The sequence below is a fragment of the Lissotriton helveticus genome, chromosome 1_2, assembly GCF_964261635.1.
Source record: "Lissotriton helveticus chromosome 1_2, aLisHel1.1, whole genome shotgun sequence".
Taxonomy (NCBI): domain Eukaryota; kingdom Metazoa; phylum Chordata; class Amphibia; order Caudata; family Salamandridae; genus Lissotriton; species Lissotriton helveticus.
This window is the reverse complement of record NC_136058.1, coordinates 251,669,552-251,691,636: the sequence shown is the minus strand read 5'-3', so window position 1 is coordinate 251,691,636 and position 22,085 is coordinate 251,669,552. Positions and strand designations below refer to the sequence as shown.

The following is a 22,085-nucleotide window of genomic DNA, read 5'->3' as shown; positions in this document are numbered from 1 at the left end:
CCAGCATGCACTGATCCATAGCTCTCCCAGCCTGCACCTCTCCTTCCTGACACTGCTTCCAGCATGCACCGAGCCCACAGCTCTCCCAGCCTGCACCTCCCTTTCCTGGCACTACTTCTAGCATGCACTGAACCCATGGCTCTCCCAGCCTGCACCTCTCCTTCCTGGCACTGCTTCCAGCATGCACTGAACCCATGGCTCTCCCAGCCTGCACCTCCCTTTCCTGGCACTACTTCTAGCATGCACTGAACCCATGGCTCTCCCAGCCTGCACCTCTCCTTCCTGACACTGCTTCCAGCATGCAATAATCCATAGCTCTCCCAGCCTGCACCTCTCCTTCCTGGCACTGCTTCCAGCAAGCACCGAGCCCACAGCTCTCCCAGCCTGCACCTCACCTTCCTGACACTGCTTCCAGCATGCAATAATCCATAGCTCTCCCAGCCTGCACCTCTCCTTCCTGGCACTGCTTCCAGCATGCACCGAGCCCACAGCTCTCCCAGCCTGCACCTCACCTTCCTGACACTGCTTCCAGCATGCAATAATCCATAGCTCTCCCAGCCTGCACCTCTCCTTCCTGGCACTGCCTTCAGCATGCACTGAACCCATGGCGCTCCCAGCCTGCACCTCTCCTTGCTCGCACTGCATCTGGCTCCTAGCTCTCCTAGCTGCAGCATCTCTCCTTCCTGGCACTGCTTCCAGCATGCACTGACCCCATAGCTCTCCCAGCTGCATTGCTTCTCCTTCCTGGCACTGCTTCCAGCATGCACTGATCCATAGCTCTCCCAGCCTGCACCTCACCTTCCTGACACTGCTTCCAGCATGCAATAATCCATAGCTCTCCCAGCCTGCACCTCTCCTTCCTGGCACTGCTTCCAGCATGCACTGAACCCATGGCTCTCCCAGCTGCACCACCTCTCCTTCCTGGCACTGCTTCCAGCATGCACCGAGCCCACAGCTCTCCCAGCCTGCACCTCACCTTCCTGACACTGCTTCCAGCATGCAATAATCCATAGCTCTCCCAGCCTGCACCTCTCCTTCCTGGCACTGCTTCCAGCATGCACCGAGCCCACAGCTCTCCCAGCCTGCACCTCACCTTCCTGACACTGCTTCCAGCATGCACTGATCCATAGCTCTCCCAGCCTGCACCTCTCCTTCCTGACACTGCTTCCAGCATGCACCGAGCCCACAGCTCTCCCAGCCTGCACCTCCCTTTCCTGGCACTACTTCTAGCATGCACTGAACCCATGGCTCTCCCAGCCTGCACCTCTCCTTCCTGGCACTGCTTCCAGCATGCACTGAACCCATGGCTCTCCCAGCCTGCACCTCCCTTTCCTGGCACTACTTCTAGCATGCACTGAACCCATGGCTCTCCCAGCCTGCACCTCTCCTTCCTGACACTGCTTCCAGCATGCAATAATCCATAGCTCTCCCAGCCTGCACCTCTCCTTCCTGGCACTGCTTCCAGCAAGCACCGAGCCCACAGCTCTCCCAGCCTGCACCTCACCTTCCTGACACTGCTTCCAGCATGCAATAATCCATAGCTCTCCCAGCCTGCACCTCTCCTTCCTGGCACTGCTTCCAGCATGCACCGAGCCCACAGCTCTCCCAGCCTGCACCTCACCTTCCTGACACTGCTTCCAGCATGCAATAATCCATAGCTCTCCCAGCCTGCACCTCTCCTTCCTGGCACTGCCTTCAGCATGCACTGAACCCATGGCGCTCCCAGCCTGCACCTCTCCTTGCTCGCACTGCATCTGGCTCCTAGCTCTCCTAGCTGCAGCATCTCTCCTTCCTGGCACTGCTTCCAGCATGCACTGACCCCATAGCTCTCCCAGCTGCATTGCTTCTCCTTCCTGGCACTGCTTCCAGCATGCACTGATCCATAGCTCTCCCAGCCTGCACCTCACCTTCCTGACACTGCTTCCAGCATGCAATAATCCATAGCTCTCCCAGCCTGCACCTCTCCTTCCTGGCACTGCTTCCAGCATGCACTGAACCCATGGCTCTCCCAGCTGCAGCACCTCTCCTTCCTGGCACTGCTTCCAGCATGCACCGAGCCCACAGCTCTCCCAGCCTGCACCTCACCTTCCTGACACTGCTTCCAGCATGCAATAATCCATAGCTCTCCCAGCCTGCACCTCTCCTTCCTGGCACTGCTTCCAGCATGCACCGAGCCCACAGCTCTCCCAGCCTGCACCTCACCTTCCTGACACTGCTTCCAGCATGCACTGATCCATAGCTCTCCCAGCCTGCACCTCTCCTTCCTGACACTGCTTCCAGCATGCACCGAGCCCACAGCTCTCCCAGCCTGCACCTCCCCTTCCTGGCACTACTTCTAGCATGCACTGAACCCATGGCTCTCCCAGCCTGCACCTCTCCTTCCTGGCACTGCTTCCAGCATGCACTGAACCCATGGCTCTCCCAGCTGCAGCACCTTTCCTTCCTGGCACTGCTTCCAGCAAGCACCGAGCCCACAGCTCTCCCAGCCTGCACCTCACCTTCCTGACACTGCTTCCAGCATGCAATAATCCATAGCTCTCCCAGCCTGCACCTCTCCTTCCTGGCACTGCTTCCAGCATGCACCGATCCCACAGCTCTCCCAGCCTGCACCTCTCCTTCCTGGCACTGCTTCCAGCATGCACCGAGCCCACAGCTCTCCCAGCCTGCACCTCACCTTCCTGACACTGCTTCCAGCATGCAATAATCCATAGCTCTCCCAGCCTGCACCTCTCCTTCCTGGCACTGCCTTCAGCATGCACTGAACCCATGGCGCTCCCAGCCTGCACCTCTCCTTGCTCGCACTGCTTCTGGCTCCTAGCTCTCCTAGCTGCAGCATCTCTCCTTCCTGGCACTGCTTCCAGCATGCACTGACCCCATAGCTCTCCCAGCTGCATTGCTTCTCCTTCCTGGCACTGCTTCCAGCATGCACTGATCCATAGCTCTCCCAGACTGCACCTCACCTTCCTGACACTGCTTCCAGCATGCAATAATCCATAGCTCTCCCAGCCTGCACCTCTCCTTCCTGGCACTGCTTCCAGCATGCACCGAGCCCACAGCTCTCCCAGCCTGCACCTCTCCTTGCTCGTACTCCCTTGCCATATTTCTCTCTGTCAGTACCTTTGGTAACCATACCTTTCACTTTCCATGTTGTATGCATACATAATTTTGACCTCAGAAGTGGCAAAGCCAATTGGTCTCACTTATAACTGATAATGCATTCCAGACATGTTGGTTTTGCCGATTGTTGTTTCAGTCTGAAAAATACTTACGCAAGATAAAGATAAGAAAGTGTTATTGATGCTGGAGTTAGGTTTAACAGTATTGTCATTCTCTAGCAGAATGGAAAAATCAACATGGATGTCATCGTGTCTATGTCACTTGTAGAACTAGCAGCAACGCTTCAAGAAGGCTCAGTCACTCCAGACACTGCTCTTTACGCCTATATTCGAAAGGTAAAGGAAATTATTATTTTGCAAGATGTAAACGTGTGTGTTGATGTTATGAGTCACCGGAGTACTGGAACCAGTACTAGTTTAATTTGTCTACTGTGATATACAGCCATGATTTATAGACACCAGGATGGTGACGCCACCATACTTGTATCACAAGGCGCTCAATGTCTCAGTTCCAGAACTGTTTGTGCGGGCTCCCTTTGCACCACCAAGTTACTTTTTCCGGTTTGTTGCAATATGCACTCTCATTTGAGACGTCCAGTTTAAACTGGGACCGTGTGCCCAATTAAAGAAAAAATGAACTATGACAAGGGCATTGCCTAACTCTTTGAGTTACCACTCATGATATACAGAGTGTAGCATGACCAATACACACACACTCACACACATCGACGCACACTCACATACACCCACGCAGACAGACATGCCTTTGGAGTTGAACGCCAGACCCCAACAAGGAGTTGCATTCTATGCCTGCACTACACCTCCCTATTTTGGGGAAAACTCCCAGGGGATCCCAGGCAAACCCTTTAGGATGAATCGCATGACCTGCCAATCTTTGCATGTTTTCAGCAGCAAGCATTCAGCTCACTAAGCCAGTTTGCCATCATGTAATGCCATTTACTTATTAAAGAGGTTCATAGAGCGTTCCATTGCATAGACTTTGTGTGGTTACTCACCAGCCCTACAAGTGTTACTATTGCAAACCAGGATGTTGGACGTAGCCCTTCTTAGAGGATTTCCCTAAAACGTTTAGCTTGTTCTTCTCCTTATTTTTTCTAATTCTCTTTCAATGTCCTTAGGACTCTAGGCGCATTCCCAATGTAATGCAATGTGAAAGCGCATGCACATTTCCTACCTATGCTAGGCTGCGGTGCTTACGTGATTGGTTTAGGTGTTGTACCTCTGAGTGCCCTGTAAAAAGGTACATCACATACCCAGGGCAGGTACTGCACTGGCTAATGGTGGGATGCAGCATTCCTACACACGTTAGGAAGAGGTGCTTACCTGATGTTTTTACACGTGCCTCAAGTCTGACATTGCAGGTCTGTGTGTACGCACTTACACCCATGAGGTTTTTAAACATGTATCAAGCTTGCCATTGCAGGGTTGTGTGTGTGCAATTGCGCTTATGCCCAGGTTGGCCTTTCTAAACCACTGGCTAATCCCAAAAGGAACTTTCACTACCACTAGGGCACCCCTGGGGTAAGTCGTAAAAGGGTGAAGCAAGTGGTAGTTGAAAGGCAGGGCAGGTACCCGTGTGTGTTTCCTGCCCAGGTAGTAAAGAATACCCATGTGTGTTTTTACTACCTGTGAGGTTTGCTCTTTTCATAGGTTGACAAGGGGGAATTGTTGAAATTGCTTCAAGCTGCTAAAGTGGTTTACAGTGGAGCAGCCTCATAATGTTTCCTGTCGTTGGATTCATGATGACAAACCCTCTCCTGTGGTCAAGAGGGATTTGTCATTAATAGCTTAGAAATGTCACTTCTACAAAGTAGGCATTTCTCTGCTCTAAAATCCTTTGTCTGCCTTTTAGTTTGACTCCATTCCATACTGGAGCTATAAACATTGGACATGCAACTGGAACAAAAGATCTCTGCCATTTGAGGGCCTGGCTGGAGAGATTGGAGGGTGAGGTTTTGACACTTGGGGCCCGATTCACAGAACTAACTTAAGACAAAATCCTAAACTTACAGCCATTTTGGTATTCACAGAAGGCACTTACTCAATTTGGTATTCACAGAAGGCACTTACTCATTTCGGTATTCAAGGAAGGCATTTAGGAGTCCTAAAGTTAGGAGTCCTAACTTTACTACTCCTAAACTGAGAGAAATCCTAACTTTAAGACTTTCGGTATTCACATAAGGCATTTAGGAGTCCTAAAAGTTAGGAGTTCTAACTTTACTACTCCTAAACTGAGAAAAATCCTAACTTTAAGACTTTCGGTATTCACAGAAGGCATTTAGGAGTCCTAAAGTTAGGAGCCCTAACTTTACTACTCCTAAACTAAGAAAAATCCTAACTTTAAGACTTTCGGTATTCACAGAAGGCATTTAGGAGTCCTAAAGTTAGGAGTCCTACCTTTACTACTCCTAAACTTAATAAAATCCAACTTTTAGACTTTCAATATTCACAGAAGGCCTTTAGGAGTCCTTAGGACTTTAGGACTCCTAAATGCCTTCTGTGCCTTCTGTGAATACCGAAAGTTTGGATTTTTCTCAGTTTAGGAGTAGTAAAGTTAGTAGTCCTAACTTTAGAACTCCTAAATGACTTCTGTGAATACCGAAATGAGTAAGTGCCTTCTGTGAATACCAAAATGAGTAAGTGCCTTCTGTGAATACCAAAATGGTAGTAAGTTTAGGATTGATCACGGCCCCACTAAAGATCTGCATTCCATGGCCTAATGGTAGACATAATTGAAATTTAGGGAAGTCATCCGTGGGTTAAAGGGAAACTCTCTGAACCATCCCCAACTTTAAAGGTACACAACAGTATAACTACTGGTGCCATAGTTCAGCAGGGAAGAGATACACTTGGAACCAGAGATCCTGGAACTGTGTGGTGCACACTGCCAGAGGAATCTATTGTGCACAAGGATAACTGACATTGGAAGGGACCATACACCCTTCCTGAATAGTGGATGGCCTGGGCTCCCTACCTGCTGCTGTGTGGCACCCTGAAGTTTGCTCTCCATGGGCTTGTTGTGTTGCCACCTGTTCTCTTGCATAGGTCTCAGGGACATCAAGGACCCCCTAAAAGGGACCCACACCATCTACCTGAGACACCTGGACAGTGGTGCCCTCTTCAGTGCCCACATCATCTGCTGGATCGCTACCGGTAGCATGGTGTGAGCATGGAACTAAGCATGGTGCCTGGATGCTGGATTACCTTGTGCGAAACCCCAAAAGTACTGCCCACATCTAACCCAGTGTGGCCATCTTCATCGACCTTGCCGCATTACTCTCGTGCAACATGCCGACTGCATGTCCCTTGCATGCGGGGTCCAATTCACAGGTTGCAACACTCAGAGGTGAGAGCGTACGCTCACTAGTGCCTCATTCTACCTCATGCATCACTGCTGAACTTTCATGTGTGTGTGTGGCCAGAATTGTCTGGTGCAATTCAGATCAATGCGCACCAGACATTGTGCCTCATGCCCAGGGAGGTACTAAATTTGCAACTCTTTGCTGTGTGCGACCGTAATTGTCTGGTGTGACTCAAATCAATGCGCACCAGATGTTCTACCTCATTTCCAGGAAGGTATTGAATTTGTGACTTTTCATTGTCAGTGACCGGAACTGTCTGGTACGACTCATATTAAAGGGCACCGGAAATTGTGCCTCATTTCCAGGGGAGGTGCGGAAGAGCGGATTCGTGTTCCAGGGAGCCTGGAATGCCTGGAAGCTACTTGGAATGACATGCGTTTGATGGAGTGCCTCCTTCTTCTGAGTGGCTCCCCTACTTCAACCCCCATTCATTGATTGTTCATTTTATGCTTCTCAGTGAGGCAGACAAACTACCCTCTCCTCACCCGGCCTAACAACCTGGTGTTGCCAGATAGCATTGCCTGAACCAGACCAGGGTGGTGAGAGTAATTCAGTGGGCTAAGGAACGCTTCTGAGAGCGATCGGAAGTGGGTCAAGAGACTGTATGACCCCCTGCCTTTGTGCTTCACAGAACCAGGCTGGTTCCAGAAGGCACCGTGTGGAACATTTTAAGTGAACGGCTATCGTTCTCGAGCCGCTTCTGCATATACCCTGGGTGATCTTCCTGAGTACTGGCAAAACCGCCATTTGTCGACAGTTGCCTAATTAGCCCTATTACCTACCCCCACCTTCTTTCCTGGGACCCTGACTAAGTGTGACTACGGCCGCGATCAGATTAACATCAGGGCGGAAGGTTTTCTTTATCTCAGCCCATAGGCGTAGGGTAGTTGAGGTGACCTAAAGCTGGAGGAGGGCTTGGGCCATGGGGTCTGTATGTGCATTATCAACTGACCTGCCAGATACCAGCTGCACTGTCTTTCTGGTGCTCTGTGTGTGTGTGTGTTTGTGTGTGTTTGTGTGTGTGTGTGTGTGTGTGTGTGTGTATGTGTGTGTGTGTGTGTGTGCGTGTGTGTGTGTGTGCGAGTGCGCTCCATATAGACCTGGCTGATATCCGTGGCACTGCGTATTGGTGCTGAGTGAGTGTGTGGAAGTGACTTCTTTTGATTACATACCACACAGTGGTGCAACTTTACACATTGATTCCTTGCCAAAAGAATACTACGTTTGACATTAATTTTTACTCATGCGGCCTTGGCCCACGGTGCTGCTTAAAAGTGTTATAATTATCTGTATGTACACATTTCTGATATTGTTGTTATCTGGGGTGCACACTATAACTGTGTGGTATTAAGTATTAACAAATGCTAGAGTGGGCCTTGTCATGACAACATTTCACACCACTTAAGGCTACTGGAGGGATGGGAGGGGTTACAAGCGGATGTTTTTCAAGTGTGCCTATTACTGATGTCATTTTAACACAGTTGAGACTAGTACTGTTAGTGATACTTCCGAATATGATATATGCCCAGAAAAACATGATGTTCATGTTGTGTTAATTTAAGTGTGTGTTGAATATAAACGTTATTTACATACACAACGTGTGACAGCTCTTTTGTGATGCTCAGTGTATTTATTGTGTGAGAGTGCTGTAAATCCAGTACTTGTATAGCGCACGAATCACCCCCGAAGGGGTCTTAAGGCGCTGGGGGCCGTTGGGAAGATTAAGCGAGCTATTGCCCAGAGTCGCATGGTGCTGGGCAGACCCCTGCCACCGGAGCCGGGGATCGAACCATGATCCCCAGCATCCAGCGTCAGTCGCCCTGGCCGTGGCGCCACACCTCTCCCCTATGACAATGCTTTACACATTGCATCTGTGATAAGCCTGACTGCTCAGTGCGGAGCTACCCAAGGATGAGTGCAGGTTATGCGGTGAGTATAATCAGCCACCCCTGATGGGAGTGGTAGGTTCTGCCATTATAGGGCCTCGCCTCAACCAACCAGAACGTGCCACTTCCAACACAAGACGTCTTAGCAGATAGGAATGGAACTCTCTTGGCTAGCTCCTAAAATTGTAATTGACTATGGGTAAGAAATTCTGAGAAGTGTTGGGCATTACCCCCTCATCTCCATACTCCTCGTCTCAGTCCTAACTTGTGAGGTGTTTCCAATTCCAACAGAGACTTCCACGCTCGGAATCGAAGATCCCCTCAGCTTAAAATGTCTTCTATCTCTATGATAAAGTAGATAGCACCCCCCCTGTCCATTCTACTGTTTTTTTCTCCTCCTTTTTTTTACAGCCACACTGTATTGTTTTCTACATTAACGCAATTTTATTGTAAACCAGCTTGGCTGGGAACACGTTAATTATCTTACTGTTGTCAATGGGCGTGACGGACTGTGCTGCACTTCAAGTGGCTTGCTCTCCGTCTTTGTGCTGGGCCTGGGATAGGGAGCTCCGATCTTGCCACTGTGTGCGCTGCCAGGCCGAAGAAGAGCCTCACATTTGGTATGTGAAGCTGGGATCAAGTGTCAGATCTAGCGCGGGTCTGGGAGGCAGCACTTGTTTTTATTTACCTCCAGAATCTCACAGGAGTGAGATTCTGTTGCCTGGTAACACTATTCAAAGAAGAATAGCGCAGTAGCGCATTTATTTTACTGCACTGGCATTATGAGTAAGCCCTCAAGCATGGATAATCATGGGATGCGCCTCCAGAGTACATGGTGGAGGAAGTGCTCCAGATTTCTCATTCTGAGCTGCAGGCTTTCATTAAGGAGGCACTGGATTCTGCTGTGGGGGAATCATCTGCCTCTAAACAGCCACATTTTATTGTGGCTGAGGATGACTTTCACTCTGATCCTAAGGGCAAGTACATTCAAGGCTCTCAGATGAAAGATCTCATGTCCCATACAAGAGAGGTACTGGGATTTGGTGAAAAACCCCAGCTGGAGGAAGTTTTTTTTCACAGTATACTGCAGTAGATAATAGTGATTTGCTATTTCATGATGAAATCAAGTCAATGCTGTCCAAGGAGTGGAAGGATCAGATAGGCAATCTATTCCTCGTTTGTTGAGTAAATGTTATATATTGCAGGACTTTGAGGAATCGTTTACCCAGACTCTTAAGGTGAACACTATTTTGGCAGCCTTGGCCTCAACTTCTAGTTTGGCTTCAGAAGATTCCAGATTATCTGATGTGGTTGCTAAAAAGGTTAAAGCTTGCCTTAAACGGTCCTACACAGCTGCCAACTTTTCCACAAGGGCAGTACATATATGGCCTATGCATCTCACGACTTGGCAAGGATTTTCAAACTTTACATGATGTGATGCAGTCTGACGGGATAGCAAACCAATCCTGGCAAATATGGAGTTACTATCCTAGTTCTTGTCCAATATTATGTTCAGTTGCCTTTGGACAGCTTCTTCCTCGCCAGGGGCTTCAATTACTGGTTGGAGATTATCATGGTTGAAGTTATGGGAGCTGGAGGCTCGCTAACACACCCTGATTATGAATATTTCCTTTTCCCATCAGAAGCTTTTTGTTCCAGAACTGGATGAGCTTGCACAAAAGGCTGTGGAAGAAAACAAGGTTTTGAAGCCTTTCCAGTTGTCTATGGACAGAAGATCTTTTGTTGAAAAGAAACCAGCTCAGGCCCCACCTGGCAGACGTCACTTTAGAGGCCGGGCCTGAGGTCAGGTGGATGTGTTTGCAGGAAAAACCAGACAAAACTTCCAGTCTGGAAATGAACAACCGTCTAAATGACCATCATGGTGTGGGGGCATGCCTGTATCATTTTTATCATCATTGACGAGTCATGATTTTCGACAAATGCATCCTGCAGATTATCGATCAGGGCTATCAAATCGACTTTCAGGGGGCCCCTCCTCTAGATCGGTTCCTGATACCCTTTTTCCAAGGGGCAAATCAAAATGACAGACCATGATTTAAGGGGTTCACTCTGTTCTGGAGAAAGGGGCGATCATTCCGGTGTCTGCTTCACTAATGAACAAGGGGTTTTATTCACTGCTGTCGTTGTTCCGAAAACACAATGGTCGGAGAACCTGAACAAAGGGCTAGTGGTGGAACACTTCAAGATGATTTTATTCCAATCTATTCTTGCTTTGTTGCCTTGAGTCGACTTCCTGGTCATATTAGATGTCTATAATGCATACTTCCATGTCCCCGTTCATCCGACAAGTCAGAACTATCTCGGGTTGGCTGTTGGAGGGCTACACTTTAAGTTCCAGGTCCTGCCCTTTAGTCTGGCAACCTCTCCAAGAGTATTTACCAATGTATTGACCCCAGTGGTGGCAATGTTTCACTTTCAACGTATTTCTATTTTTCCATACCTTGATGACTGGCTCTTATCTGCTCCTTCTTATTTAAAGGCCCAGGAAGACCTCCAGCTGGTGCTTTGAACCCTGCAGGAGTTGGAGGTTCGTTTCAACTTTCCGAAATCCCAGTTGGAACCTACCCAGACCAAGTTGTTCATTGGAGTACTGTTCAATGCAGTACAGGGGTTTGCTTGGCTACCTGCACAGAGGGTGATGGAGATTCGGAACTCAGTGGATCATCTTAGGGGACTGTCCTCTATGTCTTGCGAGCCTCCCGAAAATCACACTTGCTCTGCTTAAGGCCACTTTTAATGCTGCAGCCAGGCTCATCACAGGATAAAAAAGTGAACACATCACCCCGACCTCCAGTCACTGAAATGTCTACCCAATGAGGCCAAGATCCATTTAAAAATTGCATGTATGACCAATAAAGTGCTGCATCACAATACCCCCTCTTGCATGCCCCAAAAACTAACCCTGTCAGGTGGAAACAGACCTTCCAGAAGCACAAGCTCTCTTTTACTCAAATCACAAAACGTTTATAAAAAGAAAACCTACATCCGATCCTTCTCAGAAATTTGCCCAAAAATCTGGAACTCTCTCCCACCAGAGATCAGATTCAACCCCTTCACATTCATCTTCAGGAAAGAACTAGAAACTCTATTAGCGAACAAATTCCTTTCTCAATGAGGAAAATCTTTTGCCACACTCTTGCACATCTAACAGTGATCAGAGTCATTTCTCCTGCTCTTTCCTGCAAATCTACACACCGTTCTATCACCAGGAGGTCTGTATTCGTGGCAGTATGTGTATATGTTTGGTTTCTCACCATTTGTTACTTTGGTATACTGCCTACCGTTTTGTAACATACCTTCTATTGCTATTCTAGTAAAACACTCCTGAAAGGGTCTTGTTTGCACTCTATAAAACTCTAAATAAAGGCATTTGTATCCGAATTTGTGTCGGTGCACTTCTTGCATTAGTATATCCTCACAAGTTAGGACTGAGACGAGGAAGGTGGAGATGAGGGGGTAATGTCCTATTATTTACCGTAATCTTCATTACCCTGATTCAGAATCCTCCTCATCCCAGTCCACATCCCTCTCGCCCTTGTGTACACCTCTGTGAGTTTTTTCTCAGACTTGGTATATTACATGAGGATGATCGGGAGGGGTTGGGCATTATACATCTATCGTAGAAAAAGAAGACAGCTTTAAGATGAAGGGATCCATGATCTCTAACGTGGAAATCTCTGTTGGAGATGGAAACGCCTGACAAGTTAGGACTAGGATGAGGAGGATTTCGAATCGGGTTAACGAAGATTACTGGTAAGTAATAGGACATTACTCGAAAACCTCTCTTCTGGTCCAATATACAGTATAAGTTTGCTAGGGAGATGAAAAGTAGGATTAATTGAAGTTGACGTCCTTTACAGTGTATACGATTTGAAGTAGAACCATATAGAATGGCTTCAATAGTTTCAAGAGTCAAGGAAACTTAACTTTGGAAATGATTTCATCTATTGATCAAAATTCCACTCTATGCCCTGCAGAAATGTAATTCTCTCTGAAATGTTTCAATTGTGTGAGTAAGGACTGCAAAGGACTCATCTGTTAACGCTCATAAGCGGCCTGGCAAACTATCATGACCAGGTATGCAAGGAAAATAAGCAGACAGCACTTCTGCCTCCAGAACCCTAATAAACCTACACAGCAAGTACAAGAAACAAAAAAAAGGGTTGGTAAAGGAGATAATCTGAAGTGTTCTCTGGCAGAGCAATGTAAGACAAATATGATTATTACACATATGTGAACACAGTGAATTATAAAAAAGTGTGTTAATGTTATACATTCAATCGGACCACCCCCCGTCCTGAAATCCAGGAAGAGCAGAGCCCCAGGAGGCACATGCCAGAGAATACAGGGGCATATTATCAAGGAGCGGCGTTAAAATTATCGCCGCTTTAAAGCTGTGATAATGGGCTTGATAATATGCTGTAGAGGATTCCAATAGAAGCCCATGTTAACACCAGAACATGGGCTTCTATTGGCACACTCAGATTCTTTGTTAGCACTCTGGGACCTTGGCAGACAGCTGTTAATGGAAGACAAGGTAGAGATATGTGGGTTGAAACTGAAAATAAGGTTGTCTCAGATACTAGCTATGAATCTCCAGGGTTTAGACAAAATATCAGAGAAATAATATCACAGGGTCCAAATATCCTGCCCAGAATATCGAGGACAAGAAGGTAAGTTTCCATAGGTAAGCATAGTTCTGTTATATATACCTCCACAGATATGAGGTATGGACTGGGAAGCTGCCAATAAAAATGCATCATGTTGGTAGGGCACAGCTGTCTGATTTACAGTGTGTAGTAGTATATGGATGAATAGGATATTGCACTTGGTGAGTCACATAACTGGCGACAGACAGTTCCCACCGATTACATAATGCTCTGGGTTATTCATGGTGTTTTACGTGAAACACTGGTGTGCTGAGTGAATTTATAAATCACAGTGGTGAAAAAAGGGGTGAAGGTATCAAGCCAATAAATGATACGAACCTTGGCTATCTATTTTCATGTTTCAGGCACTGGAAGTGCACAAGCAAGTCAACTGCTTGACAGAATTCCTTCCTGAGTGTGAGTTGCAGCTGAAGGAGGTGAAGAAAGAAAGAGCTAAAGGCCTTCTGTATGGAGTACCAGTCAGCATCAAGGAGCACTATGGCTACAAGGTGATTTATGTTCTTCTTGCAATATCCCTCTTAGAGCCTGATTATGAGTTTAGTGGTGTAGTATCCCTGTACGAGGTACCACCTTGCTTAATTCTGATTTATTCCCTGTACGAGGTACCACATGCTTTATTCTGATTTATTCCCTGTACAAGGGACCACCTTGCTTAATTCTGATTTATTTATTGCCTATACGAGGTACCACCTTGCTTAATTCTGATGTATTCCCTGTACGAGGTACCACCTTGCTTAATTCTGATTTATTCCCTGTACGAGGTACCACATGCTTTATTCTGATTGAAGCCCAGTGATTTCCCCCATGCTTTTGCACACAAGTTATTGCTGGTACAAAGAGGAGCAACTGTTGTATGTAAGCAGGCCCAGAATCAGGCAATGCATGCTCTGAAGGACCCGGGTTTCTGGGCTCACCATGTTAGGCTCCATTTTGGACTCACAAAGTTCTAATTGTACGGTGAAGGGGAGAAATTATAGATTGCAGCAGACACATGTGAAACGCCGAAGAGTGGGATTCCGTACTAACTGTGACACACAGAACTGGCAGTTCGAATACGTGACACCCTAAACAACCTCTCTGCAGTGAGGTGACACACCCACCATCCACTAACAAATTATAAAATTGTTAGCACTACATGTTGCACTCACACTTGTCTGAGTGATATGCTTGTAAAGATGAGTGACATGCACTCAGGGAGTGTGTCTTGGGATGCATTTATTTGCACATGCAGTGCCTGTGGTCATTTTGTACTGTCCCATGATTGTTAAGGACTGTCACAATGTGACATGCTCATGTGAAGAAATTGTCAATGATGGTGTTCCTACGGGCTATTCATGCTGCGGCTGCAGTGGGGTGTGGTCCACCTGCCTCATCATCCTCATCATCGTCAATACATCTGGCACTTGTATCCATGGGGCATTGCTGCATACACATATGTTGTGCAACACACAACATGTAACAATCATCATGCATATGAAGTCTGGGCTGTACAGGAGCTTCCACCTGTGATGTCAGGCACCTGGACAGTGACTTCAACATGCCAAATTTGCGTTCCACGATGCCCCTGGTGCGTTTGTGGGCCAAATTGTACAGCCTCTGGGCCAGTGTGTTCGGGGCTCAGAGGGGTATCATCATCCAAGCGCAGATGCATATCATTGATCACCTGTGACAGTGCAGAGAGACATGAGTCAATAGTTGATTCTGCATGATGTGTTGGCAGGCTCACTGGTTCATTGGTGTGTGCAATATGTGTGACTCAGTGATTCCTGTATGACAAGTACTGTTTGTTGCAAATGAACAGCATCAATGTGTATCACGTAGCCTCTCTGCTGCTCCTCCCTCCCCCAAGCCTATTTACTAGTGTGTCATGCCTGTCTGCGTATGTCCGCAAGCCTCACAACGACACAGTGATGTTGTGTGCTGAAGGTGGGTGGCCACGTGTGTGTAGGCCTATGGTTTGTTCGGGCTGGACTGTTCCCATGAGGCACAGGGTCAGACTGATTTGCATATGGCCATGTCTGAACTGGATTGGCGGATTGAGCTTAAGAATGATGATGGATTAAACCCAGATCAGTTGACTGGGGTGAGTGCTTGCAGTGTTCAACACTCCGTCCATCATCCCCTTTGGTTTTGCTATGTAAGGACAGGGCGGACACAGATGCAGAGTTCATGCCTGGCTGAACTCGCCATGCAGTTGAGGGTAAACCTTTGGCTTATGCTGCGGTAATCGCGCCACACACAACAGTTGGCATGTTTGATCCCTGACCCCGAGTGGGTTTGTGCTCCCTCATTTATCCCTTGGCCGAGCCCGCACTCCAGGGGCATGCTACATAGCAACATTGTCCATTGCGGGACGGGTGGCGCAGACACTACAACAGAGATAACTGCTTTAGTTACTTCCTTGGCAAGGCCTAAACTTAACCACGCCCAGAGCCACATGTTGAAGAACGACACCCCTACACTGTACTGCTGTACGAAGGTCCACTTCGCTTACACTCACAGGAGGGTACAACACAGCTACATGTCCCTGGTTTACCCCACTGTCTGACGTGACAAGGTTGCGCCCACTGTACACAGCACAATGTAATGTGGTATGGCCTGGGGCCCTCATGCGTACATAATGGCTACACAGACACACTGAGATCGTTTGTGGAACTGGCTACGGGCACATGCGCCCAGCACCTCTCATTGCCAGGGTCACATGTCCAGTGACGCCTGTGCTGGATGGGTGTTGGGTAGTGTGAGCCACCCCTCCGGGGTTGGTTGGTGCTGGCAACAACTACAACAGTGATCAGACAATCAGAAGTTCAAAGTTCAAACAGCAAGGGTCCATGACTTGAGCTGCACAGAGTTAGTGACCCCGGATGCACTGCGGCCGGCACCGGCACATCGCCGCCACGGGACAGTGACTTGCGATGCACTGAGGTAGGGCCACGAGAGCTGAGCAGGTCCTCGTTGATGTCCAAGGAGAATTTCGCAGAGTGTTATGGGGGACAGTGGAATGTGTCCTTCCAGGGCATGATGCAGAGGGCAGAAGCAAGCAAAAACAGGCAAATGACGGAGTTGAATGCTACATACTCCTTTTAACCACCATGTCAGTTTCAGCTACATGATGATGAAGACAACACCCAGGCCACAGACTCAAACGCCACCAACGTTCAACCAGAGTCAGTGGCACAAGAGCTACAAGGGGATGCAGTCTGCAATGAGGCCGGTACAATGATATGATCACTGCCATGAAGATATCAAGACTCAGTTCTAATTGTGTGACCTACTCGACTGCACGTGTGCCGGAGGCAGCGGTCAGCAGTGGCCCACAGCCACGTGTTGTCGGCTTGCGATGTACAAAGTTAGTGGCATCATTGCAGTTGTTGGTAGTGTTCTATCGCCTCCATAACAGGCATTTTTTTCCTCTGGACTGAAACGCGTCTTCCTCTTACTTCTCTCCTTGCGTACTGTGATATGAACTCTGCCATGAAAAAATCAAGACTCTGTTCCAAATGTTTGACCAACTTGACCACAGTGTAGGCCGGAGGCAGTGGTCAGCATGGGTCAACTGCTGTTCAGCCAGCTCCTCCTGGATCAAGCACATGATTTTGAAATGGCATGTGGAGATGATTTGTGGTTCCTGCCGATAAAAGCGGCGATAATGTAACGCCCTTACTTGATAATATGCCCCTATATTTCTGACAAAAGAGAAGCGACAACAAAAACACGCCAGTACATATAACAATGTGAGAATAATATCATTAAAGACGAATACATCATACGGAAACTCAAGGTGATTTATGTGGAACATGATGGTGAAACAGAATATTTGATAATACAAAGTTTTCATGAAATAATAATTAGCCTCATAAAATAAACCTACACCTCTACTTACCTGATTCTTTATAATGTGTTACAAATGCATCTTCTCATGTCGTCATTAGTAAAAACCTACATTGAGCTCTTAGAAATAGGATGCAAAGACATCTAAGAATTTTTCAAGAAAAATGCTGTTATCAGTCACTAAAAAGTAGGATGCAGAAGCAGGTGGGAATTACTCACAGCTAACTCCATCTGGTGCACCCAAAAATAATGAATAAGTGTTGCCCTGATCTGCATCTGTCACTACAGAGGATGCTCAGCGATGATGCCACTGAAGATTTTAATCAGGTGTGAGAAGATCAGGCATATATGATTATTTCAGCCAAATATAATCTACTTTCCATGGTTATTCAGTAGATCGAGTAAGTTTACAAAGTTGTATATATACAAACAAGAAAATTAGTTAATTTGGTGTGCAGCTACCCTCATCTCAGTGCTAAAGCTGTAGTTCAGTCTTAAAAGAGCACACTCCCAAAAATATAATTTTAAGCAGCTCAAGTACCAAATCAGGGTGCAGTTCACAGAAGCAATGGTCTTAAAGAAACATTAGCTAGCGGCCATTACAATCATGTTGTGATTTAGTGCACATGGCATTCACCAATTACTAGCCATCAAATAATCATAGAGCCTAAACTGAAGAAAGGAGACAAAACCTACCAGAAAGTGATGTAAGCTCCCCTGGCCGTCTTTTGTTTCGTTGGTTTGTGTTCTTTGTGCTGCTCGCTTGTAAGTGAATCATGCCTCAAGGTCCAGAGAGACTGGTGGTTGAAGTCACTCACTTTTGTGCTATTTGAGGGACCATGCATGAGAAAACACTTCTCTCTGCAAAGGTCTGAAAATGTTTATTTTTATTTTACAGGGACATGACTCCAACTGTGGTCTTGCAGGTTATCTCAACATTCCAGAGCTACAAGACAGCGTAATAGTGCAGGTTTTGAAAAAACAGGGAGCCATTCCATTTGTGAAAACCAACGCCTCCCAATCCATGTTCAAGTAAGTGAAGAACTTATGCATTTGCTTAAATGATTGTCAACTGGTCATCAAGAAAACTGATAGTGAGGAATCCATGTGCTGAAGAGCAGTGGGAACCGGTTAGTGGATAGGTCCTCCTTTCCCTGAATTCCTCCCCCCTTTACATATTCTATCCTATGTTTTTACAGAGGTAGACTGTACTCCACCTTGAGTACCATTAGCTCGCCTTGCAGTACGAACAAACAGTGAATGAGTCAGTGCTCACATTTTCATACTCAGCAGAGGTGAGCAAATTGTTTGAAACAAAGTTTATCCATTTTATGCTACACTTTATTGGGATTGTGGTGTTTTAGTGCTTTCCATTGTAGACCAATTGAAATATAAGGGAGGATGTAGAAGTTCAAAAACTCTTCCGAGTATTTTTATCAGAGGTTTAGTTCAGTGTACGTTGTAGAGTAGAACTTTGAGGTTTTCTTAATGATCCTTTCTACTGAGTAGGGTCTGCGACGTGAGTCCAAGGAGGACACAAACCATCAGTAGTGCAGTAGTCAGTGTAAGGCTTAATTCCACATAAGGGGCTCCAACCATCAGCCATCTCACAAGCTAGTACAGCATAACAGTCCCACAGACAATCTTAGACAGGATCACATCTACAGATTCCATAAAAGAACCTAAGGAAAGCGTGGACATCAAAACTAGACTGCGCCCCAGGCTAAAGCACACTCATTGCAGGCATCTTCTAAATTGTGGTCTGCAGCCTTCAACTGAGTCAACAAGACTCTGAGTGAAGGTTGGGTGTGATAAAGAAATAATCTCAGACTGGAAAAGATGCCTTCTGAATCGGAATACACAGTAACTTTATACTAATAGTAGTTTTATTATTGTTGGTTGACAAGATATGGGCTAGCATAATACCTTAGGTCACACCGAATCCCAAAATATAATTTCTCAGGACTGGCTGGGTTCATGTGCAGTCCTCTGTGAGGAGGAGGATGGCTGAAAGGCAGCCGCGCGTCGTCCTGTGACTCAAGCACTCCGCCGATTCCTCGCCTACCGGAGATCTAATCCCGAACGATCGATCACTTTTTGGATCGACGCACTGCCCTCTTTGGACTGACTTCGCCTACAAGCTTCCACACACCCGGCGCATCCATAGCCGCCGGATTGACACAGGACGACGCTGCGGCTGCCTTTCAGCCATCCTCCTCCTCACAGAGTACTGCACATGAACCCAACCCAGTCCTGATGATGATCCCGAGTCATGGGGATCGAAACGTCGTTGACATACCAGCGCAGCCATAGTCACTCTTCTCAGAATGGTTCACGAACATCATAATTGTATTCAAGTCAATATGTACTGCTGAAGTTATCCGGAACCATACTGTACTAATTGTTCACTGTATATATCTTTAGCACCTACCACCTCGCGCCGACCACGCTGTTCACATTGTCACCTGAGTTGCTAATTCCGGTTTTTCACTCACAAACCACGAGCACCACGTGCAATTTGGGTTGCAAAAAATTGTATTTATTAATGTACTACAGTGCTGTTATAACTGTAAATTATTTCCTTTTCCCTTCTCTACCTTTCCTCAAATAGTTTATATAAATGATGCCATGGGCATATGCTACAACCAAATAGAGTCTCCTTGTTTACTTGTGGATAATAGTGTATACATATCCTTAATACTTGCCTATGAATAATACCAGTTGGGATACTCATTGTTTCTACCATAACTGACCCCAATCCCAACACGGTTGACGGGTTTTTGCTCCTGTTTGTTTACACAACAGACCGCAAAAACCGGAGTCCCCTTCCCTAGGACCAAGACTCATACCCTTCAGACATACCCATCAGACACTCTATCAGACACAAAACTCCTAACCTCAAGGCCTTTCAGAACAGAAGCACCTATGTCAGACAGTGAAGCAGCCTTACTAGCCGCTGCATGCGACACTCCCGCCTTAGATTCTCCCAAATCCAAAATCCAAGTAATTACAGGTCACCGGAAAGACCTCCCCAGCACCAAACCTCAGAGACACCCGGTCCTCACTGCCATACCTAGGGAGACTAAAGATAAATCTGCCAGTAATCAGGAGCAATTCACCAATTGCTTACTAATCAACTGCAGATCGGCCTCACTTCACGCAACGGAACTAGCGGAAGCTATCCTCACTCATGGTATTGACATTGCGTTCCTCACGGAGACCTGGCTGAATAAGATATCTCCCCCCTGCTTAGATTTGCTGGTACCACCTGGCTTCTCCCTCATTACCAAAGACAGGTTAGAGCACCGTGGAGGAGGGGTGGCTATCATCCACAAGGACAGCTTGAAATTTCGGAAACCACCTCTTTTGATTACGATTCTTTTGAATGCTTATCCACCATCATCAAGACCAAAGATAAGGATTCTTTACTGTGCCACCTACTCTATCACCCCCCTGGGAGAAACAAAGCTTTTGGAGAACAACTATCTGACCTGATAGCACAAGACGCACTCGGCGACTCCAATAACCTAATTCTAGGTGATCTAAATTTTCGCTGGAACGAGACACACAATCCTCTAATCCAATCGTTATCCAGCCTCTCTATGATAACAACCTTAAACAACACTGCACTGAGGAGACTCATTACAAAGGAGCCACTTTGGATGCCATCATTTCACAAAAGAAATCAATCACGGTCAATCACATCCTTCCCGTCGACTGGTCAGACCACCACATGATCCTATTTCATATTAATCACCCCATTATCTCTCATAAACCTCCTCAAGACCCCCCAAATGGATGAGAAATCTCTCCCAAATACCCCTGGATATCCTGGAAGGTCAGTTAAGCTCTCTTCTACCGGTCAACAAAGCGCACCTTTCCACCAATGATCTCACTGACTGCTATAATTCTAGCTAGCGTCCATACTCGACAACCTAGCACCACTAAAGCTCAAAAGAAGCAGAGCAATCCCATCCAGAACATGGTTCAACGCTGACCTCAATGCAGAAAGGAGAAACCTAAGAGCCAAAGAAAGAAAGTGGAGAAACAACCCAACCGCCATCCTTCGCGACCAACTGAAATCAGCTCGCAGGAAATACAACAACCACATCAAAAACAAGAAATCCAGCTTCTTCCGCGAGGCACTAGACAAAGCCAAAAACAGACCGAAGGAGCTTTACAGCATCATCAGACAACAAACCTCCAAGCCACTGTCCTCATCTGTACAGGTGTCCAAAGAACTATGCGACAATTTCGCCCACTTCTTCAACGATAAGATCACAAGAGTTGAACTATCACTTGACATCAACAAATCACACCCTAAGAAGACCAGCACGGCTGTACCCCAGGCCCTCTCTCCCGGCTCTTCGATCACCCCCTGGCTTAGCTTTCGCCCCGTTCCAGAAGCAGAGATAATCTCGCTGATCTCGTCCTCCAAACCATCTGCACATATCTCAGACCCCATCCCTCCTTCTCTAATCAAGAAAATGAAGCTTGCTTTGGCACCTATATGGGGCTAAATCATAAACAGCTCCTTAAAAAATGGAGTGGTCCCTGATTGCCTAAAAATGGGGCAAGTCGCCCCCCTGCTGAAAAAATCCGGTCTTGACTCAACAGCCTTGAACAATTTCAGACCAATATCCAACCTCCCTCTGCTCTCTAAAACACTTGAACGCTGCGTACTTCTGCAACTGACTCAGCATCTGGACAACATCAATCTCCTAGACCCCCTCCAGTCCGGCTTTAGACAAGGCTGCAGCACAGAAACAGTGATGCTGAACATCATAGATGATATCCACGGATCTCTTGACTCAGACAAATGTTGCCTTCTCATCCTCCTTGACCTCTCTGCAGCATTTAATACGGTGGACCACAAAATCCTCATCAAGGCTCTTCAAGAAAGAGCTGGCCTCGGCGAGGTAGTTCTCAAATGGTTCTCCTCATTTATACACAATCGAACGCAAATAATAAAAATTAAGAACTTCACCTCCGAAGCCCAGCAAGTCAACAAGGGCATCCCCCAAGGATCGGTGCTCTCTCCTCAGCTTTTTAACATCTATATGGAACCACTATCCAAGCTACTCAGGAAAGCCAACATCCGCTTCCACCTATATGCGGACGATACACAAATCTATCTGGAAACTTCCTCTCTCAATGACATCCATAGACTAAATGATG

General features: G+C 46.9%; 1 protein-coding gene across 2 annotated transcripts in view; it reads left to right on the top strand.

Annotated features, from left to right (window-relative positions):
* LOC144800537 (vitamin D3 hydroxylase-associated protein-like) overlaps positions 1-22,085 on the top strand; it is a 306,080-nt gene that overhangs the window by 91,922 nt on the left and 192,073 nt on the right. For both annotated transcript variants that reach the window (XM_078671688.1, XM_078671687.1), the window contains exons 2-4: positions 3,339-3,452; positions 13,421-13,564; positions 17,806-17,939. In XM_078671688.1, coding sequence (XP_078527814.1) covers positions 3,339-3,452; positions 13,421-13,564; positions 17,806-17,939 — 392 coding nt within the window. The remainder of the gene's footprint in view (positions 1-3,338; positions 3,453-13,420; positions 13,565-17,805; positions 17,940-22,085) is intronic.